The 20004-nt window shown below is 46.4% G+C and overlaps 1 protein-coding gene across 1 annotated transcript; it reads right to left on the bottom strand.

Moving 5' to 3' along the window:
• Positions 1–14436: 14436 nt before the first annotated feature.
• Positions 14437–19070, bottom strand: LOC119340929 (receptor-like protein kinase). Its single transcript, XM_037612826.1, has 3 exons — positions 18825–19070; positions 15621–18576; positions 14437–15145 (listed from the first exon to the last, which is right to left on the bottom strand). The coding sequence occupies exons 1-3, from the start codon at positions 18828–18830 to the stop codon at positions 14751–14753; spliced, it is 3357 nt and encodes a 1118-aa protein (XP_037468723.1). The 5' UTR covers positions 18831–19070; the 3' UTR covers positions 14437–14750.
• Between the last annotated feature and the right edge of the window lie 934 nt (positions 19071–20004).

The following is a 20004-nucleotide window of genomic DNA, read 5'->3' as shown; positions in this document are numbered from 1 at the left end:
TTTAACTTTTTGTTATGATATAAAGGCTGTTGGCAAATTCATCACTGGTTTGCAGTATCCGATACTGAGTTGCTGCAACGGTTTATGTGTCGTCGAGTTCGTCACACATTCGTGACGGTTTGCGTTTCGACAATTGGTGACGGTTTGCATTTCTTTTCCGGGATGATGCCCTAGCTGTTCGAATGTTGCCTTTCTACCAGCAGTTTTCAATTTCAATTTCAGACTTGGACAAGCACAATTTGTACATATATATGTGTTCTCCGGGGCCTTTAGGGTGGACTATTCGGATGTGCAAGTTCCGCATAAAATGGCTAGTTTCCAACCCCATTTATGAATACGCCTTCCCACTTTGGATAGGGTACTCCTTGTTCATTCTATTCCGGATCTACTTCGTCCAAGCTTTCTCCACTCTCTGCCAACCCTAGTCATTTGATTTTTTTTGTAGAGATTTTAGAGAGGAGCTAACTCTAGCAAGGTCCATCCATTACCCTCTGTTTGACCATTCACTTTCTTGTTTGAGCAAGATTTGAAGCTTAACACTTGTCTTGTTATTCTTGAAAGTTGGATACTCCTGAGTGGTAGGACTCATCGATGAGAATCCGAGCTTATTGTATGGATTTTGTGGCCACCCCAAGGTCAACAACTAGTGGTTGAGCATCGCCTTTGTGGTGGTGCTCAAGAAGAGAATGGGTCTTTGTGGTGTTGGGAATCCTTTGTGGTGCCCCAGCTCTCAAATGGTGATTAGCTTCCCTTTAAAGAAGTGAACATTGGGATACATCTTCGTCTCTGCATGACTTGGTTATTTCTATAAGTGTAAGGGCATATTTCTCCCTATGTGGTTTTGGTGATTGATGATAATGCATTTGCGGACTAATCGTGTGCATTGAGCATTTCAGATATCTCATGTCTAGGCACAAGACGATTCGGTGCCCCTCGGAGCCTAGTGAAGACGGCATTTCTCTACGTTTCTTTTCGGTGGATTTGAGTCGTAGGAAAGTCGTACTATTAAGAGGGGGTCCGCTTCGAAAAGGTTAGGGTGGAATCAACACGTACATGTATGTTCCTTTGCACCACCTTTCCTTTGCTTCTTTGGAGCACCGACCATTTATCCGTGTCTTTACAAAATGAAGGACTCCAAAGTGTGCAGGGAGCGGTAATTTTATTAGTACGTGTCTCCCCAGCCTAGACAAACACTGCCTTTCGGTAATACCGTAAGGACATGCGGTAGTACCGCTCAGGCGGTTCTACCACTCGTTGCTTTAATGCATCAGGGCCTCGTCTGGTCTCTGCCGCAGGAGCGGTAGTACCATACCATCGAGTGGTAGTACCACAAGGCCTTGCGGTAGTACCACAAGTCAGTGCGTTAGTACCGCATGTCGTGGGCTGAGTTAGTGGGTAACGGTTGGATCTTCCTCTCACTATATAAGGGGGGTCTTCTTCCCCCAAGCTGACCACCTCTTCCCTCCCCAAGCTCCATTTTCGCCCAATCTCTCTCCCTAGCCAATCAAACTTGTTGATTCTCTAGGGATTGGTTGAGAAGGCCCCGATCTACACTTCCACCAAGAGAAATTTGATTCCCCCCACTAATCCCTTGCGGATCTTGTTACTCTTGGGTGTTTGAGCACCCTAGACGGTTGAGGTCGCCTCGGAGCCATATTCCATCATGGTGAAGCTTCGTGGTGTCGTTGGGAGCCTCCAATTAAGTTGTGGAGATTGCCCCACCGCCTTCAAGGGCACCAATAGTGGAATCACGACATCTCACATTGTGTGAGGGCGTGAGGAGAATACAGTGGCCCTGGTGGCTTCTTGGGGAGCATTGTGCCTCCACACCGCTCCAACGGAGACGTACTTCCTCTCAAAGGAAAGGAACTTTGGTAACACATCCTCGTCTCCACCGACTCCACTCTTGGTTATCTCTCACCTTTACTTGTGCAAGCTTATATTGTGTTGTATCCCTTGCTTGCTTGTGTGCTTGTTATTGTTGCATCATATAGGTTGCTCACCTAGTTGCATATCTAGACAACCTACTTTGATGCAAAGTTTAATTTGGTAAAGAAAAGCTAAAAATTGTTAGTTGCTATTCACCCCCCCTCTAGTCAACTATCGATCCTTTCAATTGGTATCAGAGCCTTGTCTCTTTATTAAGGACTTTACCGTCCGAAGAGTATGGTTGGCACCATAGACGGCGGGGAGGAGCACCCGGTGTGAATCCATCCTCGTCTAGGGCCGATGGGGGATCCTCGATCTCTCATGAGGAATTTAATGCGGCTTTGGACACATTGAAAACATCCATGACGACTGAGGACTAAGGCATGTTTAAGGAGTTTCTTGATGGTCTTAAATTATCCACTGCACCATCGGAAGTGGTCGATCCCACTAACAAGGTGACGGATGCTAACTCCGATAAGGGAGAAGCTACTGGTGATAAAGTTCCTTTGCCTAGTGGTAGAAGTGGAAACGGCATATTTCCCATGTTGAACCACCTCTTACTTATGGAGGACCGGTTATCTCCACCCATTTGAATCATGTTGGTCCTCCTCCTAAGTTTGTGAAAAATGAGGATTTTGCCTCTTGGGTCTACCGTTTTAAACGTCGCTTAAATCATAGTTCTACTAATCTTTGGAGAATTATTGAGAAAGGTTTCTACCCGCATGACCCAAGCAACCTTACTCCTAGAGAAGTCGCGGATCATCAATTCAACGAGTCCACTCTCTTCATTATCCAAGATGCAATTCCACTCGAAGATATTGCGCATCTTCGACCTTTCACCGTGGCTAAGGAAGCATGGCAACATGTTGTTTCCATTTACAAGGGCAGCGCAAGCATTCAACGCTCCAACTATGAAGTGGTGCAAGATGAAGCCGATGAGTTTGTGATGAATGAAGATGAAGAACCTCGTGAGCTCTATCAGAGATTAACCACTCTCGCGGTCTCACTCCGAGATCATGGGAGCAAGGATACAAATGACAACTGGATCCAGCGCAAGTTTCTCAAGGCCATGATGCCCTACCATAAGGCCATGTCATCTGTCATCCGTCAAAGGCCGGACTTTCATACCTTGTCCTCAAGTGAAGTGTTGGATGAGTTTGTTGCTATGAGGATCTTGGACAAGACCGCCGACAATGCGGTGATGCGCTCTCAACGGGTAAAGAAACCCAACCTTGCTTTGAAGGCCAAGGCTAGTGTGGAAGATTAGGATGAAGAGGAAGAAGAGGAGAGTAACCCCAAAGATACAAAATATGCTTATCATGAACACATGGCTCTCGCTTCAAGGCAGTTTTGGAGCAAGAAGAACTCAAGGCCCAACTTCAACAAGAACAACTCAAGTGGCACCAAGGGCAAGCCTCCGTTGCCATTGCCACAACTCCATGGGTGTCCCTCTTTGACTCACCCAACGAGAACATCACCGCCAAGTGCCTCATGGCCAAAACCACCAACAAGGTAACCCCCAACATCAAAACTACCATCACTACTAATCCTTCCTTGACGGATTGCATTGATAAAAGTGAGGGGTCTAATGAGGAAGTAAATGAATTTGAGTCTTTTATGAGTAAGCTCAAGGGTAAATCTAAGAGGCACTTTGTTGCTCTCTTGGAACAACTTGGTGAAGCCAATGACATGATCGTGGCTCACGAAGAAACCATCTCTAAGATGGAAGGACATAGTCGTGACTATGCCGATGAGATATCGGATCTCTCTAATGCGCTTGAGGAGAGCGTGGTCATCGTTTGGCTCTTGAGGAGTCACACAACGATGATATTGCTAAATTAAAGAAAGATCTTGATCATGCTCTTGTTGTATCTCGTGTGCTCAATTCCGAGAAGGCTAAACTTGGGGTTGACCATGCTAGACTCAAGTAGGAGTTTGATATACTTGACAAGGATCACAAGGCCTTGAAGGGTGCTCATGCTATCCTCAAGGAGTCTCATGATCAACTCCAAGTGAAGCTAACCATGGAGAAAGCCACTTTTCCTCATATCGTCTTAATTGATAATGCAAATGCTATTAACCCGTGTTGTGAGCATGTGCATCTTGTGGACGAGAATGCCAAGTTGAAGGAGCAACTTGAGAAAGGCCTTGTGTCTTGCATACAAGGTGAGAAGAACCTCAACGATCTTTTGAGCAATCAAAAGGAAGTTGTGGGCAAGGAGGGAATTGGGTTTGCACCCAAGTCCAAGAACAAGAAGAAGAATGACAAGGCCAAACAACCTCTTCCTCTCAAGCAAACTTTTGTGAAGGAGGGAGAGGGTGCTTCTAAGGAGAAGAAGAACAATGCGAAGGGTGGTGGTGTCAAGAAGGGCATTGCCACTCCTTCCAACAAAGCAGGCGACTTTAACCCTTCTTATGTGCTATGCCATGCTAGTGATGGGCATGTTTATGCCAAATTTGTTGGTTCTCCTTATGAGTACATTGAATGGTCTATTTGGGTTCCTAAGACCCTTGTTACTAACATCAAAGGACCCATTAAAAAATGGGTACCTAAAACCAAGAATTGATCTCTTGTAGGTATTTGCTTCCGGTGGGGGATCATGGTTGCTCGATAGTGGAGCCACATATCATATGACCGGAAGGAAGGACTTGGTGGTGGACATGCACAAGGTCTCATCTATGCCCACCAATGTCGAGTGGGGTGATGCCTCGTATTCTAAGGTATTGGGTCTTGGCAAGGTTGTCATTTCTCATGATCTCACGATCGAGAAAGTCATGCTTGTTGAGTCCCTTGCATACAATTTACTTTCCGTTTGTCAACTTGCACTCATGGGCTTTGCCACTTTCTTTGATATTGATATTGTGGCCCTCTTGTAGAGCAAGACTCTTAAAGTAGCCTTTGTTGGGCATGTCGAGAATGGTCTTTATGTGATTAACTTTTCAGAGCGACCCACTAAGACCGCGACATGCCTAATGGCTAAAGTGGACGTGGGATGGCTTTGGCATCGCCGTTTAGCCCACATCAATATGAGATCTTTGCAAAGTCTTCTCAAGGGGACCATGTCCGCGGACTAACAAATGTTAGTTTTGCCAAAGATCGTGCTTGCAGTGCTTGTATCGAAGGAAAGCTACATGAGAAGGCTCACCCTCCCACGACTATCATCTACTAGAAGAGGCCCTTGGAGCTCCTTCACTTGGATCTCTTTGTACCTCCATCCTTTGATAGTCTTGGTGGTAGAAAGTATTGCTTGGTGATTGTGGATGATTATTCAAGATACACTTGGGCATATTTCTTCAAGAGGAAGAGTGAGACTCAACAAACCGTCATTGACTTTGCAAATGAAGCTCAACATCAACACAATGCAAAGATCTTTACAATAAGAAGTGACAACGGCACCAAGTTCAAGAACTACACCTTGGATGAGTTTCTTAGTGATGATGGGATCAAGCATCAATATTCCACACCTTACACCCCTCAAAAAAATGGTGTAGCGGAGAGGAAGAACGGGACGTTGATAGACGCGGCAAGGACCATGATGGCGGAATTCAAGTCTCCCTACAACTTTTGGGCTGAAGCCATCAACACTACTTGTCATGCATCTAATCGGCTTTATCTCCGCAAAGGCTTGAACAAGACTCCATATGAGATACTTACCGGTAACAAGCCCAACCTCAAGTACTTCCGGGTGTTCGGTTGTAAGTGTTTCATTCTCAAGAAAGGTGTTCGTTTGTCTAAATTTGAGGCTAGAGCTCATGAGGGCATATTTGTTGGTTATGCTACAAACTCTCATGCTTACCGTGTCGGACTCATTGAGGAGACGTGTAACGTGGAGTTTGACGAGAATAACGGCTCCCAAGTGGAGCAAAGTGGTACTTTGTGATGTAGGTGATGAAATTCCTCCCCAAGCCATAAGAAGAATGGGTGTTGTTCATATCCTACCCATTGAGGAACCCCTTGTGGCCGAAGGAGAAGGACAAAGTTCCACACAAGTGGAGCCATCACCAACCCAAGACCCACACGCTTCTGAAGAACAAAGTGAAGGCCCTCAACCAAGTGAAGAAGATCAAGGGCAAGATCAATTTCAAGATGGTGGTGAACCACCAAGTGATGCCCAAGGTCAAGTTCTCCCTCCCGAGCAAGCTCAAGATCAAGAACAAGCTCATGATGACGCTCAAGATGATCAAGTTACTACTCCTCAACTATCTCTTGAGGAGGAATTTGAGCGTCGTGCCGCCAAGATTGCTTCCAAGCTCACTACCAAAGATCATCTTATGAAGAATGTGCTTGGAAGCTTGAGAAAGGGGGTAAGCACTCATAGACAATTAGCAAACTATTGTGAACATCACGCATTTGTTTCTTGTATTGAACCCCAAAAGGTCTATGAGGCGGTCGAGGATCCGGATTGGCTCAATGCCATGCATGAAGAACTCAAAAACTTCGAGCACAACAAGGTGTGGAGATTGGTGCCAAGGCTAACGGGGAACCATAATGTCATTGGAACCAAGTGGATATTCAAGAATAAACAAGATGCTCATGGGATTATCATTCGTAACAAGGATCGTTTGGTAGCACAAGGCTACTCCCAAGTCAAGGGTATCGACTACGTTGAAACCTTTGCTCCCGTTGCTCGCCTTGAATCTATTTGTTTGTTGATTGCTTATGCTTCTCATCATAACTTCAAGTTGCAAAAAATGGATGTGAAGAGTGCTTTTCTTAATGGTCCTATTAATGAGTTGGTGTATGTCAAACAACCCCTGGAGTTTGAGAATCCTGAGTTCCCCAATCATGTGTACCAACTCGATAAGGCACTCTATGGCCTTAAACAAGCCCCACGTGCATGGTATGAGCACCTTACCGAGTTGTTGCAAGATCGTGGGTTTGAAATTAGGAAAATTGACCCCACTCTTTTTACTAAGAAGGTCAAAGGGGAGTTGTTTGTATACCAACTATATGTTGATGATATTATCTTTGGTTCCCCTAACAAAGCTTTCAATGGTGAATTTGCCGCTCTCATGACCTCTAAGTTCAAGATGTCCATGATGGGAGAGTTGAAGTTCTTTCTCGGGTTCGAAATCAAACAAAGAAGAGAAGGAACCTTCATCAACCAAGCAAAATACACTCAAGACATGCTCAATAGATTCAAGCTAAGTGATGTCAAGCCGGCTTCCACTCCAATGCCCGTCAAATGCCAACTTGACATTGATCCCAATGGTAAAGCGGTGGATCAAAAGGTATATCGTTCCATGATTGGCTCCTTGCTTTACCTTTGTGCATCTAGACCGGATATCATGTTGAGTGTGAGAATTTGTGCACGGTTTCAAACCGCACCTAGCCATTATGTGGTGGTCAAGCGAATCTTTCGATATTTGGCTCATACCCCAAACTTTGGATTATGGTACCCAAGAGGAGCTAACTTCAACCTTTTGGGCTATTCAGACTCAGATTGGGGAGACAAAGTGGATAGGAAATCAACCTTTGGAGGGTGCCAATTTCTTGGTTGCTCTTTGGTGAGTTGGTCTTCTAAGAAGCAAAGTTGTGTGTCTCTCTCGTCCACCGAAGCAGAGTATGTGGCCGTCGGTAGTTGTTGTGCTCAACTTCTATGGATGAGGCAAACTTTAAAGGATTACTGTGTCATTTGTGACAAAGTGCCTCTTTGGTGTGACAATGAAAGTGCCATCAAGATTTCTCTCAACCCGGTGAAACACTTCAAGAAGAAGCATATTGAGATTCGGTATCACTTCATCTGGGATCACATTAGGCGAGGGGAGATCCAGCTCAAATATGTCAACACTCATGATAACCTTGCAGATATTTTCACGAAGCCCTTGGATGAAGCAAGATTTTGCGAGTTAAGGCATGAGCTAAATGTCATTGATTCGAGCAATGTGGCTTGAACCCTTGCACACCCCACCATACTCATCTTGATGTCTTGTTTAGATGTAGGCATGGACATAAGGGGAGTGTTGTTCTCTCAATGAACTCTCCCTCCCCCCATTATGCATAAATTGATCAACTCTTTCACATTAGCCATTTTTTATGGTACTTGTGCTTCAAAGACGAGTTTTGGTCATGGGCCCAAGGATAATTCTTCGCGGTGCCATACCAATTGACTCAAACATAGGTGGCTCCGGCCACCGCCCTCTCCTTTTGAGAGTTTTTGTTTCGTGTTTGGTCCTCGTTGTCTTTTGCCTTCTTTTGAGCCGTGTTTGTGTTTGAGTTGCCTCGTGTGTGTGCTCGTTTGCGTGTCCGATTGCATTGCAAAGGCCGTGTTTTTTTGTTTTTGTCAAAATGTGCACTTTCTTGGGTTTACGGTACTACCGTGGCAAGCCACGGTACTACCGCAGGAGATGGGTTGTCCTGTGCGTGCACAGCTGCATCCCAGGCATGGTACTACCGCTTCCATCGCGGCAGTATTTTTTTATTGCCGCTGGAAGAGCGGTACTACCGCCCTGTGTGCGGTACTTCCGCCCGGGCGGTACTACCGCGATGACCCGTAGTACTATCGCGCCATCGTGACCGAGTGGGGGTTAAGAGCGGGCAGGGGGAGTTCCAACTCCCCCATACCCATTCATATCTTTTCCCCACTTCGTCTCTCTCTCTCTCTCTCTCTCTCTCTCTCTCTCTCTCTCTCTCTCTCTCCTTCCCAAGAATGGCGCCAGAGGACCTTGCCGGATCTCCATCTCCGGCCGCTCTCCTCGCATTCTGCCCAGTGGAATCGATCCCCACGTCGCCCTCTTGCCGTGGAACCCGGTATCTCCCTTAGACCTTCTCTATTTGCCTTGTAGTTTTTATTCTAGGTTTTGGGAGATGCATGTGTAGTTCTTGAGATTTTTGGCTAAATCGTTGCAAGAGGAGAGTGTAGGAGAGTGCTAGTGTTGTAGAGATGTTATTTGGTATGTTGCAACATTGTAATTTTGATCAACGGTAGTACCGATCTAATTTTCTGGATGTGCCTAGATCCACTCTTGCCAGATTCAAATCCATGCAGTACTACCGCTCCTCTCATGCGGTACTACCACTCTGGCAAGATCCGCCTCGTACGGTACTACCGCTCCGTTGGAGCGGTACTACCGCACGGTGCGCGGAAGTAAAAATTTACTTCCGCTCTAGGCGCAGTACTACCGTGCCATCCCGGGCAGTACTACTGCAGCTAGAGTAGCTGTAAATTTTTACGTCCGCCTCATGGTGCGGTACGACTATTGACATATGAACTACCTTGTTGTGACTACCCAATCTTATTTCTACAGGTTTCTTTTGTTTTGGCCTTGGTCTTTGCAATGACCCTTCTCGTTCTTCTCGTGTGTTTTGTGTTGTGTGTCATAGGTGGTGGCTCCAATGTCCGTCGCTCGAATCCCAGCTGCGACACGAGCTCCAAGCGGCTTCGCAATCAAGAAGCACCTGAGGGCTCCAATGCTCCACAACGCAATGTCAAGAAGACCGCTAACAAGTTCAAGGAGCCAAATGTTGGCATGGGCGAGATGCCTCAAGCCGAGTTCATCACTCGAAGGAGGATCAACCCCTATGTGCATCCTCGTGAGAATGTTAAAGGGAATGAGTTGTTCTGGACCAAGCAGCAAAATCTCATCTACATCGATGCGATCAAGTCCAAGCACAACATCTATGTTCCAATGTAGTGGATTGATATGAATCATCTAAGGAAGGACTGGACATACTTTGGTGAGGCGTTGGATTTGGTGGAGCAATTTGGCATTGAAGAGTTTATCACGTTCCACATGGACTTTGACCCGGAGATCGTGGCTCAGTTCTTTGCTTCCGTCCACTTCCACATGAATGAGGAGCGGACTATGACTTGGATGACCAATGGGAAGAGGATATCTGCTAAGTGGAACGAATTCATGAAGATGTTGCACATTCGTGATGAGGGGCTCAATGTGCCCGTTGGTGTCCACCCTCATAGCAACCCAGAGTCTGCCAACAAGAACAAGCTTCAACCGTTCCTTGTGGAGAAGAAGTTAGTCAATGGCACGCAGTCTTGGGTACTCAGCCCTTTCCTTGACGTCATGCACCGGATCTTCCGCAACACTCTCTTTCCGCGCATTGGTGACAAGGATAAGGTGCATGCTTATCTCGTGGATATGATGCTTCTTTGTGAGGAGGCGCTTCATCAAGTTACCCAACCATTGGACGTCTCTCATATCATATGGGTTGAGCTCTGGTTTGCGGTCTACAATCGCAAAGTTCCCATCTATGGACCATACCTGCATCTCTTGATCTCGAAGACTTGGGAGAAGCTCTTTCCGAATAAAGACTTTTCTGCTCCAAACTGGGTTCTCCATGAGCCTATCAAGCTGCGTCAGAAGAACAAGCTGGCCAATACCACTACCTGGGTTGAGGCTAAGGCTGCTAGGATGAATGTGGATGAGGACGAGGTTGAGGAGGAGGAGGCTGAGGACAGTTCTGCGGGGTACGCTCCTCCCTCTACTGAGCCCTCTTGGACTAAGAGGCTGAAGGCAGATGAAGGCTCTGTTTTGCATGCAGGCCAAGGGGTAGTACAAGACCCATGTCGCTCAGAAGAAGAGTCACCAGCGCAACAAGAGGATCTTGAGGATGTTCGGCGAGCATGTGTCAAGCGGGTCAAAGAAGAACATCACTCCTGAGGCTAACTGGATGACGAAGCAGGGCTATCAGTGGACCGAGTCAGAGGAGGAGTCCATTCCCGCTGCCGAGACCGATGAGGAGATTGTTGGGTGATTTCTGCAGAGGGAGCTACCACCTGTGTTGTAGTTGTCCTCTTTGCCTTTTTGGTGTCTTGACGCCAAAGGGGGAGAGAGTGTAGGATTTGCGAGTCGTGTCTCTTTGTTTTTGTTTCGTTGGACCTTCGTTCGTTGCTTTGGTTTGTTGGTTTGTGTTCGTGTGAGACCCGGAGACTATCATATGGTGTGAGACATATGCACTCAAGCTTATCTTATTCTCTATTATGCTTAGTAGTTTGTGAGCTTATGCTATCTTGTGCCCTTTGCTTTTATGCTCATATACATTACCTTGCCTCCATGCTTAGTGTCATTTATATTGTTGCAAGGAATGCCATCTATAAAATATAGGGGGAGTGTTGATCCCAGTATGTGTGTCGTGCAGTCCAAAGTATATCTATAGAGTGCACACATCTAGGGGGAGCTTGTCTATATTTTATAGATGTTGGGTTTGTTTATGTTCATTTTATATCTTATGTGCAAATCTCGTATTGTCATCAATCCACCAAAAAGGGGGAGATTGTAAGGGCATATTTCTCCCTATGTGGTTTTGGTTGAGCATTTCAGATATCTCATGTCTAGGCACAAGACGATTCGGTGCCCCTCGAAGCCTAGTGAAGACGGCATTTCTCTACGTTTCTTTTTGGTGGATTTGAGTCGTAGTAAAGACGTACTATTAAGGGGGGGCCGCTTCAGAAAGGTTAGGGTGGAATCAACACGTACACGTCTGTTCCTTTGCACCACCTTTCCTTTGCTTCTTTGGAGCACCGACCGTTTATCCGTGTCTTTATAAAATGAAGGACACCAAGTGCTATTGTGCTGTGGCGTGCGGTAGTACTGCTCAAGGGAGCAATAGTACCGCAGTGGCCCACGGTAGTACCGGCCAGGGAAGCGGTAGTACCGCTCCTCAGGAGCGGTAGTACCGTGGCCTCTAGCCCAGCACACTGACTTGCGCAATCTGTTATTGGAAGTAATTTTTTACATCCCCGCCCTACACGGTAGTACCGCTCCCTGCATGCGGTAGTACCGTGCCGGATTTTTGCACAAACTGAAACTCAGCGGAAGTAGCCACGGATGTAATTTTTTACTCCGTGCCTTCCCAGCCTAGTCAAACCCTGCCTTGAGGTAGTACCGCAAGGACGCGCGGTAGTACCGCTCCGGCGGTTCTACTGCTCGTTGCTTTAATGCAATAGGGCCTCATCTGGTCTCTGCCGTTGGAGCGGTAGTACCGTACTATCGAGCGGTAGTACCGCAAGGCCTTGCGGTAGTACCGCAAGTCGGTGCGGTAGTACCGCATGTCGTGGGCTGAATTAGTGGGTAACGGTTGGATCTTTCCTCTCACTATATAAGGGGGTCTTCTTCCCCAAGCTGACCACCTCTTCGCTCCCCAAGCTCCATTGTTGCTCAAAACTCATTTTCACCCGATCTCTCTCCCTAGCTAATTAAACTTGTTGATTCTCTAGGGATTGGTTGAGAAGGCCCCGACCTACACTTCCACCAAGAGAAATTTGATTCCCCCCCACTAATCCCTTCCGGATCTTGTTACTCTTGGGTGTTTGAGCACCCTAAACGGTTGGGGTCACCTCGGAGCCATATTCCATCATGGTGAAGCTTCGTGGTGTCGTTGGGAGCCTCCAATTAAGTTGTGGAGATTGCCCCAACCTTGTTTGTAAAGGTTCGGTCGTCGCCTTCAAGGGCACCAATAGTGGAATCACGACATCTTGCATTGTGTGAGGGCGTGAGGAGAATACGATGGCCCTAGTGGCTTATCGGGGAGCATTGTGCCTCCACACCGCTCCAATGGAGACGTACTTCCTCTCAAAGGGAAGGAACTTCGGTAACACATCCTCGTCTCCACCGACTCCACTCTTAGTTATCTCTCACCTTTACTTGTGCAAGCTTATATTTTGTTGTATCCCTTGCTTGCTTGTGTGCTTGTTGTTGTTGCATCATATAGGTTGCTCACCTAGTTGCATATCTAGACAACCTACTTTGATGCAAAGTTTAATTTGGTAAAAAAAAGCTAAAAATTGTTAGTTGCCTATTCACCCCCCCCCTCTAGTCAACTATATCGATCCTTTCAATAAGTGATCTTTGTCACTTGTTGTTGTTTATCTTTGGTCATGTGACCATGCAAGTGTCATATAAGTTGTCCTCATCGTAGTTACATCAAGGTCCTTATATTTCACCAAGCCTAACTTGTAAAGAAAATTAGCTAAAATGTGTAGAAGACCTATTCACTCACCCTTTAGGTTTGACTCGGCCCTTTCAATTGCTATAAGAGCCAAGGACTCTTTCCAAGGGCTTCACCGCCTTAAGAGTGTGATGGCCCAGAAAAAGGGTGTGACCAGATAATTCCGGCCAAGCCATGAAGATTTACTCACCCACCGACATCGACAAAATGATGTTAGATTATAGCGTCGAAATGGGCCATCACCAGCATAGTTGTGAAGCTCTTTCGCTTTCGTCCCATAGTGGTGCCGGTTCCGCCTCACAAACGGTAGAGTCTCCAATCAAGGTCGCTGGTAGTGTTCCTCCACCTACCTACAAGCAAGCCAGCTGGAATTACACACCACCACTGCCTTCTGCCCCTCAACATTCACTATGTCGGCCCTCCACTTGTCTTTTGAGAGATCACACTTTGCTCATTGCAAAATTTATATGAAGTCTCACATTTAGCTCATCTGTGGTGCTATGGGAGATCGTGGTGCGAGGATTAATCCGGTTGATGTCAGAAATATGACTCGTGAAGTAATTCAACCCGGTTAATGTCAGAAATTTTGAATCCTTCGTCCCGGGATGTCTCATGGCCCCTGTCTCCTACTCGAGACGACGCCTTCCCTCGAGACCCTTCGTGTCCACATCGATCCGTCCTTGGAGGAGCCTGATGATGAGATACCTCGGCAGTCGACCTTGCTTCGGCAAAACTGCTTGAACGAGTTCGTGATGCTTGGTTTTGAAGCAGCGGAGAGGCATGTTTACCTTGTTCGTGATGCTTGGTTTTGAAGTCAGATTTGTCGCGGGAGTATGCGCGGCTTTGTGTCGTTCGTATCACCTTGTTCAAGAACGGGCATGTTTGCGACAAGGGGGACTGTGACTGGGAAGGGTGACGCAGCGACAACAGTGGTCGTGGGCCGACGAGGACAAGACCGCTAGGATGATCTTGAACGTGGATGGAGTTTCATCCTCTCCCATAGCTCCTAGTCAACTTTTTTTTTTTTTGCTGATCAGCTCGTCTCATTTCTGTTGTAGAGTTCAGTGGTTGATTTTTTTTTTCCGTTGCCCATCTCTAGATGTTCAGGGAAAATGCAACAAGAAGAACCAACCGGTTACCAAACACAAACAAGGTCGTCGGACATCACTCCCCGTCCAGGCACCTCTTCGTGTGACATTGTGAAACGCATGGCGCTGGCGGAGCTGCAGCCTGCAGCCACGAATCGTTGAGCTTCATAGACGTATGATGCTGATGGCCTCCTTGAGTACCTTGCGCTCCAGTTCTGCTGCTCCTCTACAAGGCGGGAGAGCCTTTAGATTGGAATGGACGACAGATTTATGAGCTGCAGCATGCATACAGTAACAACCGTACTGCAGAGGAGCAGAACCCAAGATTGTTATGTCTTATTGGGGCGTCTTTGATTCACAAGATTCTAAAAGCGTAGAAATAGGAAACATGCCGGAATGTGATATAGGAAGACAACAGAGGACTAGGAAACTCAGGAATTATGTAAACTTGCGTTTGGTACGCAAGAATAGGAAAACCAAATAAATCCTACTTTCTCTGTTCCATAATTCTTATCGTGGTTTTAGTTCACTAAACACAGTCAAATCAAAGTCAAATAAAGTGAAAAGGTATAATTAAGATGATATTATACCACTAAAGACTCATATCTAATACTTCATGTGTAGAGATTCTAAAAGGAGGTTCAACTGGATTGTAAAATTCCTGCATTTTTCCTTTAAAAGAGGGATCAAAGGAAATTCTCCTCCATTTTCCCTTTGAACCAAATGAATGAACAGTGCTATCAAAAGAAATCCTCATGTTCCTATAATTTTCCTCTACTTTTCCTCTGAACCAAACAACCCCTTACTACAACTGCTGGAGCAAAACATCAGGTTGCCAGGTTTAGACAGGAACTGCTGGAACCAGATATGGCCTGCTTCGGTAGCGATACAGCATCACGCCTAGCACGTGTCAGCTCTTTCACAACATCCATCATGGAAGGCCTCTGTCTTGCGTCCTCCGTGGTGCATCTAAGGGCTATCGACAGCACACTGCATACTTCCTCCAGTTCAGCAGTGCCACATACCTCACGCATTAGGGCAGGGTCGCACACGGACTCGATCACATTGCCCTCATTCAGGGTGGAGGATACCCAGCTGACTAGGTCCACATCGTGAGGGAACGAGGGATCCAGGGCCATCTTTCTGGTAATCAGTTCAAGTAATACCACTCCGTAGCTGTACACATCGAACTCAATGGTACTCCTGGTTGAAAATGCCATCTCTGCCAGAAACCATAAGGCCCATTAGATATACATGTGCGTAATACAATGTCACTCAGTCTCCAGTTCAAAAGTATGAGCAGAAAGAAGCTGTGGCTGTATATGCACATTAGATTTTCAATGTGCACGTATTTGCAACGTATTATGCCCATCGTCAGTGTATTTACAGATTTAGCAAGCCTTTGTTTCCCATTCTTGTACTACATGTTCTACTATTTGTCAAACGATGAGGCAACTATAATGCATGACTGCATTAAAACAACCAAACTTACCCTTTTTCTCTTGAATAAGCTAAATGTTAACAAGGAATGGATACAAATTCTGTAAAAGATATCATGATTTTGATGTCATTATTTTTAACAAACACATACATGAAATCAATCGCAGCAAGCTCCGAACAGAAGAATGCAATAAAAATATGAAATAATTTATTGACCAAGCCAAGAAAAGCATGCACCATATTTTTAACATTCATACCTGGGGCCATATATCCAACAGTGCCAATGATTCCGGTAGTTTCTGAAGCAGCAGGAGACAGGTCGATAAGCTTTGCAATGCCAAAGTCTGAAATATGTGGCACCATGTCCTTGTCCAACAGTATATTTTTCAGTTTAATGTCGCGGTGAATAATGGCTGGGTGGCAGTCGTTGTGGAGATAAGCTAAACCATGTGCTGTACCAAGAGCTATGTCATACCGTATCCTCCACTCCAGAATTGGAGCTGGCTCAGCCCCATGGAGAACATCATAAAGGCTACCATTGTCCATAAATTCATAGAGGATCAACCCATACTCACGCCTGAACAAAACATCCTTTAGCTTTACTAAGTTCCTATGCCTAATTTGACCAAGCGTATTCATCTCCCTTATCATGCTTCCATGCAAAATCTTGTGTGCATGACCCACAAGCTTCTTCACGGCATATACTTCTCCTGACCTCAATGTTGCCTTGTATACAGTTCCTTGGCCACCTGTGCCGATGATGTACTTGTCATCAAAGTTTTCAGTTGATTCCAAAACCTCATTTAATTTAGAAGATGACTCCCCAAAAAATGGATTTAACTCTCCCTCAGGTTTAGTCTTGGAACCTCTGTATTTCAGAAAGATACAGAGTATCAGAAACACACCAACAAAAACTGAACCAAGACATATCATAGCTATCTTGACTCGGCCATGTACTCCTCTTCTCCTCAATGAACTACAAGGTTCCAAAACATTAGCTCCCTTGCAAGAAGAATCACCATCATGACAAGACACACAGAGATCTGAATTTCCACTAAATGGGCTTGGTGTAGAATTCATAAACCGTAAAAGATTCTCTGGCACTGGCCCGCTGAATCTGTTATTGGAAAGATTCAATGTATACAATGCACGTAGACTTCCTAACGGAGCAAGATCCCCACTGAGATTATTACCAGACAAATCTAAGCTGGCAAGATCCACCAAGTAGCGTAATTGAGATGGAATGCTGCCCTCCAGCCCATTGCTGCTAAGGTTTAGTGCAGTACTCAATCTTTTCAAAATTCCTAATGATGAAGGGAGATGACCACCAAGAGCATTGCCGCCAAGTTGTAGCTCGACTAGCCCATGTAACTGCGAGATACAATCTGGAATGCCTCCACTTAATCTATTCCCCTGTAGCCGCAGATTTAACATAAACTCCAGCTTGCATACTGTTGTGAGCGCAGAACCATTCAAAGAGTTGAAACTCAAATCAAACAAGTGCAACTTCGAGCAACTGGAAATCTGTGCAGGAATTGCCCCCTCTAGGCTGTTGTGGGAGAGGTCAAGACTTTCCAACTTCACTAATTGTCCGAGTTCGGGTGGTATTGGACCACCAAGCTTGTTTGCAGACCAGTTTATCGCTGTAATGTTAGCACACCTGCCCAAGCTTGCAGGAATATGACCACTTAAGGAATTGTGACTCAAATCTATGTACCGCAGATTTGCACAGTCTCGGAATTGCGGAACTTGCCCACTGAGATTGTTGTTATGGAGTCGAACTCGCTCTAAACTTGGGCAGTTAGCAACAGTGAACGGGATGGTACCATTGAGAAAATTATGCCCCAAATTCCAAACTGTTAATCTTTTACCCGAACAAATGTTCGGTGGGATTCCACCAACAAACCTATTATTTGTGAAGTCGATCTCTATTAAAGGGCTGTTAATCCCAAATCCTGGTGGTATGACTCCAGTGAACAGATTATCCTGTAGTTTGACGAACTTAAGGTGCTTCAACTCGGCCGACATTGGAGGTAGGCCCCCAGATAAGCTGTTGTTGTACAGAAGGACATATTCGAGGCCTTGGATGCCCCAAATATCCTGAGGGAACTCCCCACTGAGGCGATTCTCAAACAGAAATAGCTGCTGCAAGTTACGCAGATTAGCCAGCTGTTTCGGAACGGTGCCCTCAAGCTGGTTTGCGTCCAGCTGCAGCCACACCAGCGACCGACAGCTACCAATCTCAGGAGGGATCAGCCCAGACAAAGAATTCTGAGTAAGTATAAGGATTGATAGCTTTTTCAATAAACCGAGTGAAGTTGGTATCTGGCCAGAGAGACGGTTGTGGAGAAATGCAAGTCTGATTAAGCTGCTACAATTTCCCAGCCACCCCGGGATTTCCCCACTGATCTGATTCCAAGATAGCACAAACACTTCAAGCTTGCAGCTCTTGAATCTGAAAGAGATGTCGCCTGTAAAACTGTTGTTGTAGGCCTCAAAGAGCACGAGCCCTTTGATGTTGCTCAATGATCTCGGAAGACTCCCATTCAGTTTATTATCATATAGATATAGATTCTCCAACTTGGTGCAGTTGCCAATTGAGTCCGGCAGAGCTCCGGACAACATGTTCCCATCCAACCTAAAGTATTTCAGACTCTTCATTTCACCAACCGATGGAGGGATGGAGCCACTGAGTTTATTGTCTTGGAGATACACCCGCTCCAGAAACCGGTTCTTGAACAGCCCCTCGGGTATCTCTCCACTGAAGGAGTTGCTGTACAAGCCGAGCTGTGATAGCTTCTTTAGGTTCATGAGGGATGTCGGAATTCCACCGGAAAGGCTGTTCCCTGACAGATCCAGCAGGTCAAGCAGAAGACAATTTCCCAATTCATGAGGGATCGGACCGGAGATGTTGTTGCTTGACAGATCGAGTTGCCGCAGGTACTTCATACGCCCTACCTCAGGACCAATTGAACCAGAAACTTTGGAGTATGATAGATTGAGGTGAACCACAATGTTCATCTCACACTGAACTCCCTTCCATCCACAGGGAGTTGTATCAGAAGAACTCCAGTTCGAGCTTATGATATCAGGCAGTATGAGCCGCCTGGAGAGAGCCAGAAGGGCATGGCCATCTGAACTCAAACCGCAGCAGAGCGAGACTAGGTTGGAGAAGAGAAGCAAATGATGCCATAAAATTAGCCCCATTTGTTCCTGAAAAGAACATAAACCTTGGATTAGTCAGCAAAAAAAGTGCACCTACTTGTAAAAAACAAAATCAACAAGACAAGATGTAGTATATGCTAAATTGCAGTTGTATGCCCCCTTTATCCATGCTCTGCTTGTTGAGCAACTGATTCGGTGACCCAAGTCCAAATGGACGAAGCAGAGGCAATGGACGAGCAGTTACTTCCCGCGTGGACGCCACAGCTGGAGGATGAACGCGACCTCCTCCGAATCACCTGCATTTATGGCGAGCCCGCCGGCCGCCGCGACTCTGCGGCGACAAGCGTAGCTACTGTCTGCAACCGGAGAGGGAGCAGTATCTCCCAATCTCGCTGTCTCCCTTCTGGACCAGCTTTCTTCGCTCCCGACCTCGGAGACCCCATCATAGCCGGCAACCTCCGTCGTTGGCCGACTCGCCACCAAGCCGCCGCCGCCGCCGCCGCCGCTTTTGGCGTGCTCCCGACCTCCCGAGCTCTGGCGAGGCGACCGTCACCGTTCTGCGCTCTCGAATCGGCCCATTGCACGAGTCCCCCTCTGAAACATAATGGGCTGGACTACATGAACTGGCCCACGCATTCTCTCAAGAGTCCTAATCACTAGTATTTTTTGTCCAAAAAAAAACTAGTATTTTGTGTTGTCATTTTCTTTTCCTTTTGCTAAAAAAACATTGCGCTGTCCTTCTCTTTTCATTTTATATTTTTATTTAGGCTAACTTCCTCACTTTAGTTCGGGTGCCTCATGTGTTTTAGTTTTGTTTTCATTAATTTGATCAATGAATATTAGCTATAATGTCACAAAATAATAAAATATATACCGTTTGATAAACATTTAAAAGAAATTTTCAACGGTATAGTTTAATTTTCATTGAGTATAACTCACATTTCCTTGATCAAGTTAATATTTAATTTTCTTGAAATACGCGCAAAAACAAAAATGTGATGAAATAACATTGGTGGAGGTCTGGGCAAAATAACAAAATCAATGCTCCAAATACTTCCAACAACAGTCTTTTCATAGCATCGACGCTCCACCAATGTCATTTCATCACAAAATTTTTCCTAAGTAATTCAGAATTTCGGGGACTACGGAAAGGCCCATCCTAGCGCCGCCCCCGCCCTGAGCGACTCGGGGGCGACCCAACCCTAGGCGCTGCCGCCGCCCTCTCCCCCCCCCTCCTCGCACCGCCGCCCAGTGAAACCCGCGTGGCAGACGGCGGCGGCGGGAGGACTTCCTTTCCCGACTCCCCTTCCTCCGCGGGCGGCGGATCTAGGCAGCAGGCGACGGTGTCATGCGGCGCTGGCGGTCGGTCGCGAGGTGGCAGAACTCAGCGAGCGGTGGCGGGGCGTGGGGTGCACGGCGGAGGGCCTCGGCAGGCGGTGACGGGCGCTGGGCGAGCGGCGGCGCTCCGGAGTGTGC

The sequence above is a fragment of the Triticum dicoccoides genome, chromosome 7B, assembly GCF_002162155.2.
Source record: "Triticum dicoccoides isolate Atlit2015 ecotype Zavitan chromosome 7B, WEW_v2.0, whole genome shotgun sequence".
In the NCBI taxonomy this organism is placed as follows: domain Eukaryota; kingdom Viridiplantae; phylum Streptophyta; class Magnoliopsida; order Poales; family Poaceae; genus Triticum; species Triticum dicoccoides.
This window is presented reverse-complemented; position numbering and strand designations above follow the sequence as displayed.

Bases quoted from the DNA above. Each gene is read 5' to 3' on its own strand.
- LOC119340929 (XM_037612826.1), bottom strand. The intron at 15,146-15,620 runs GTATGAATGTTA...GGTTTCTGGCAG, and splicing joins TGTTGGATATATGGCCCCAG to AGATGGCATTTTCAACCAGG.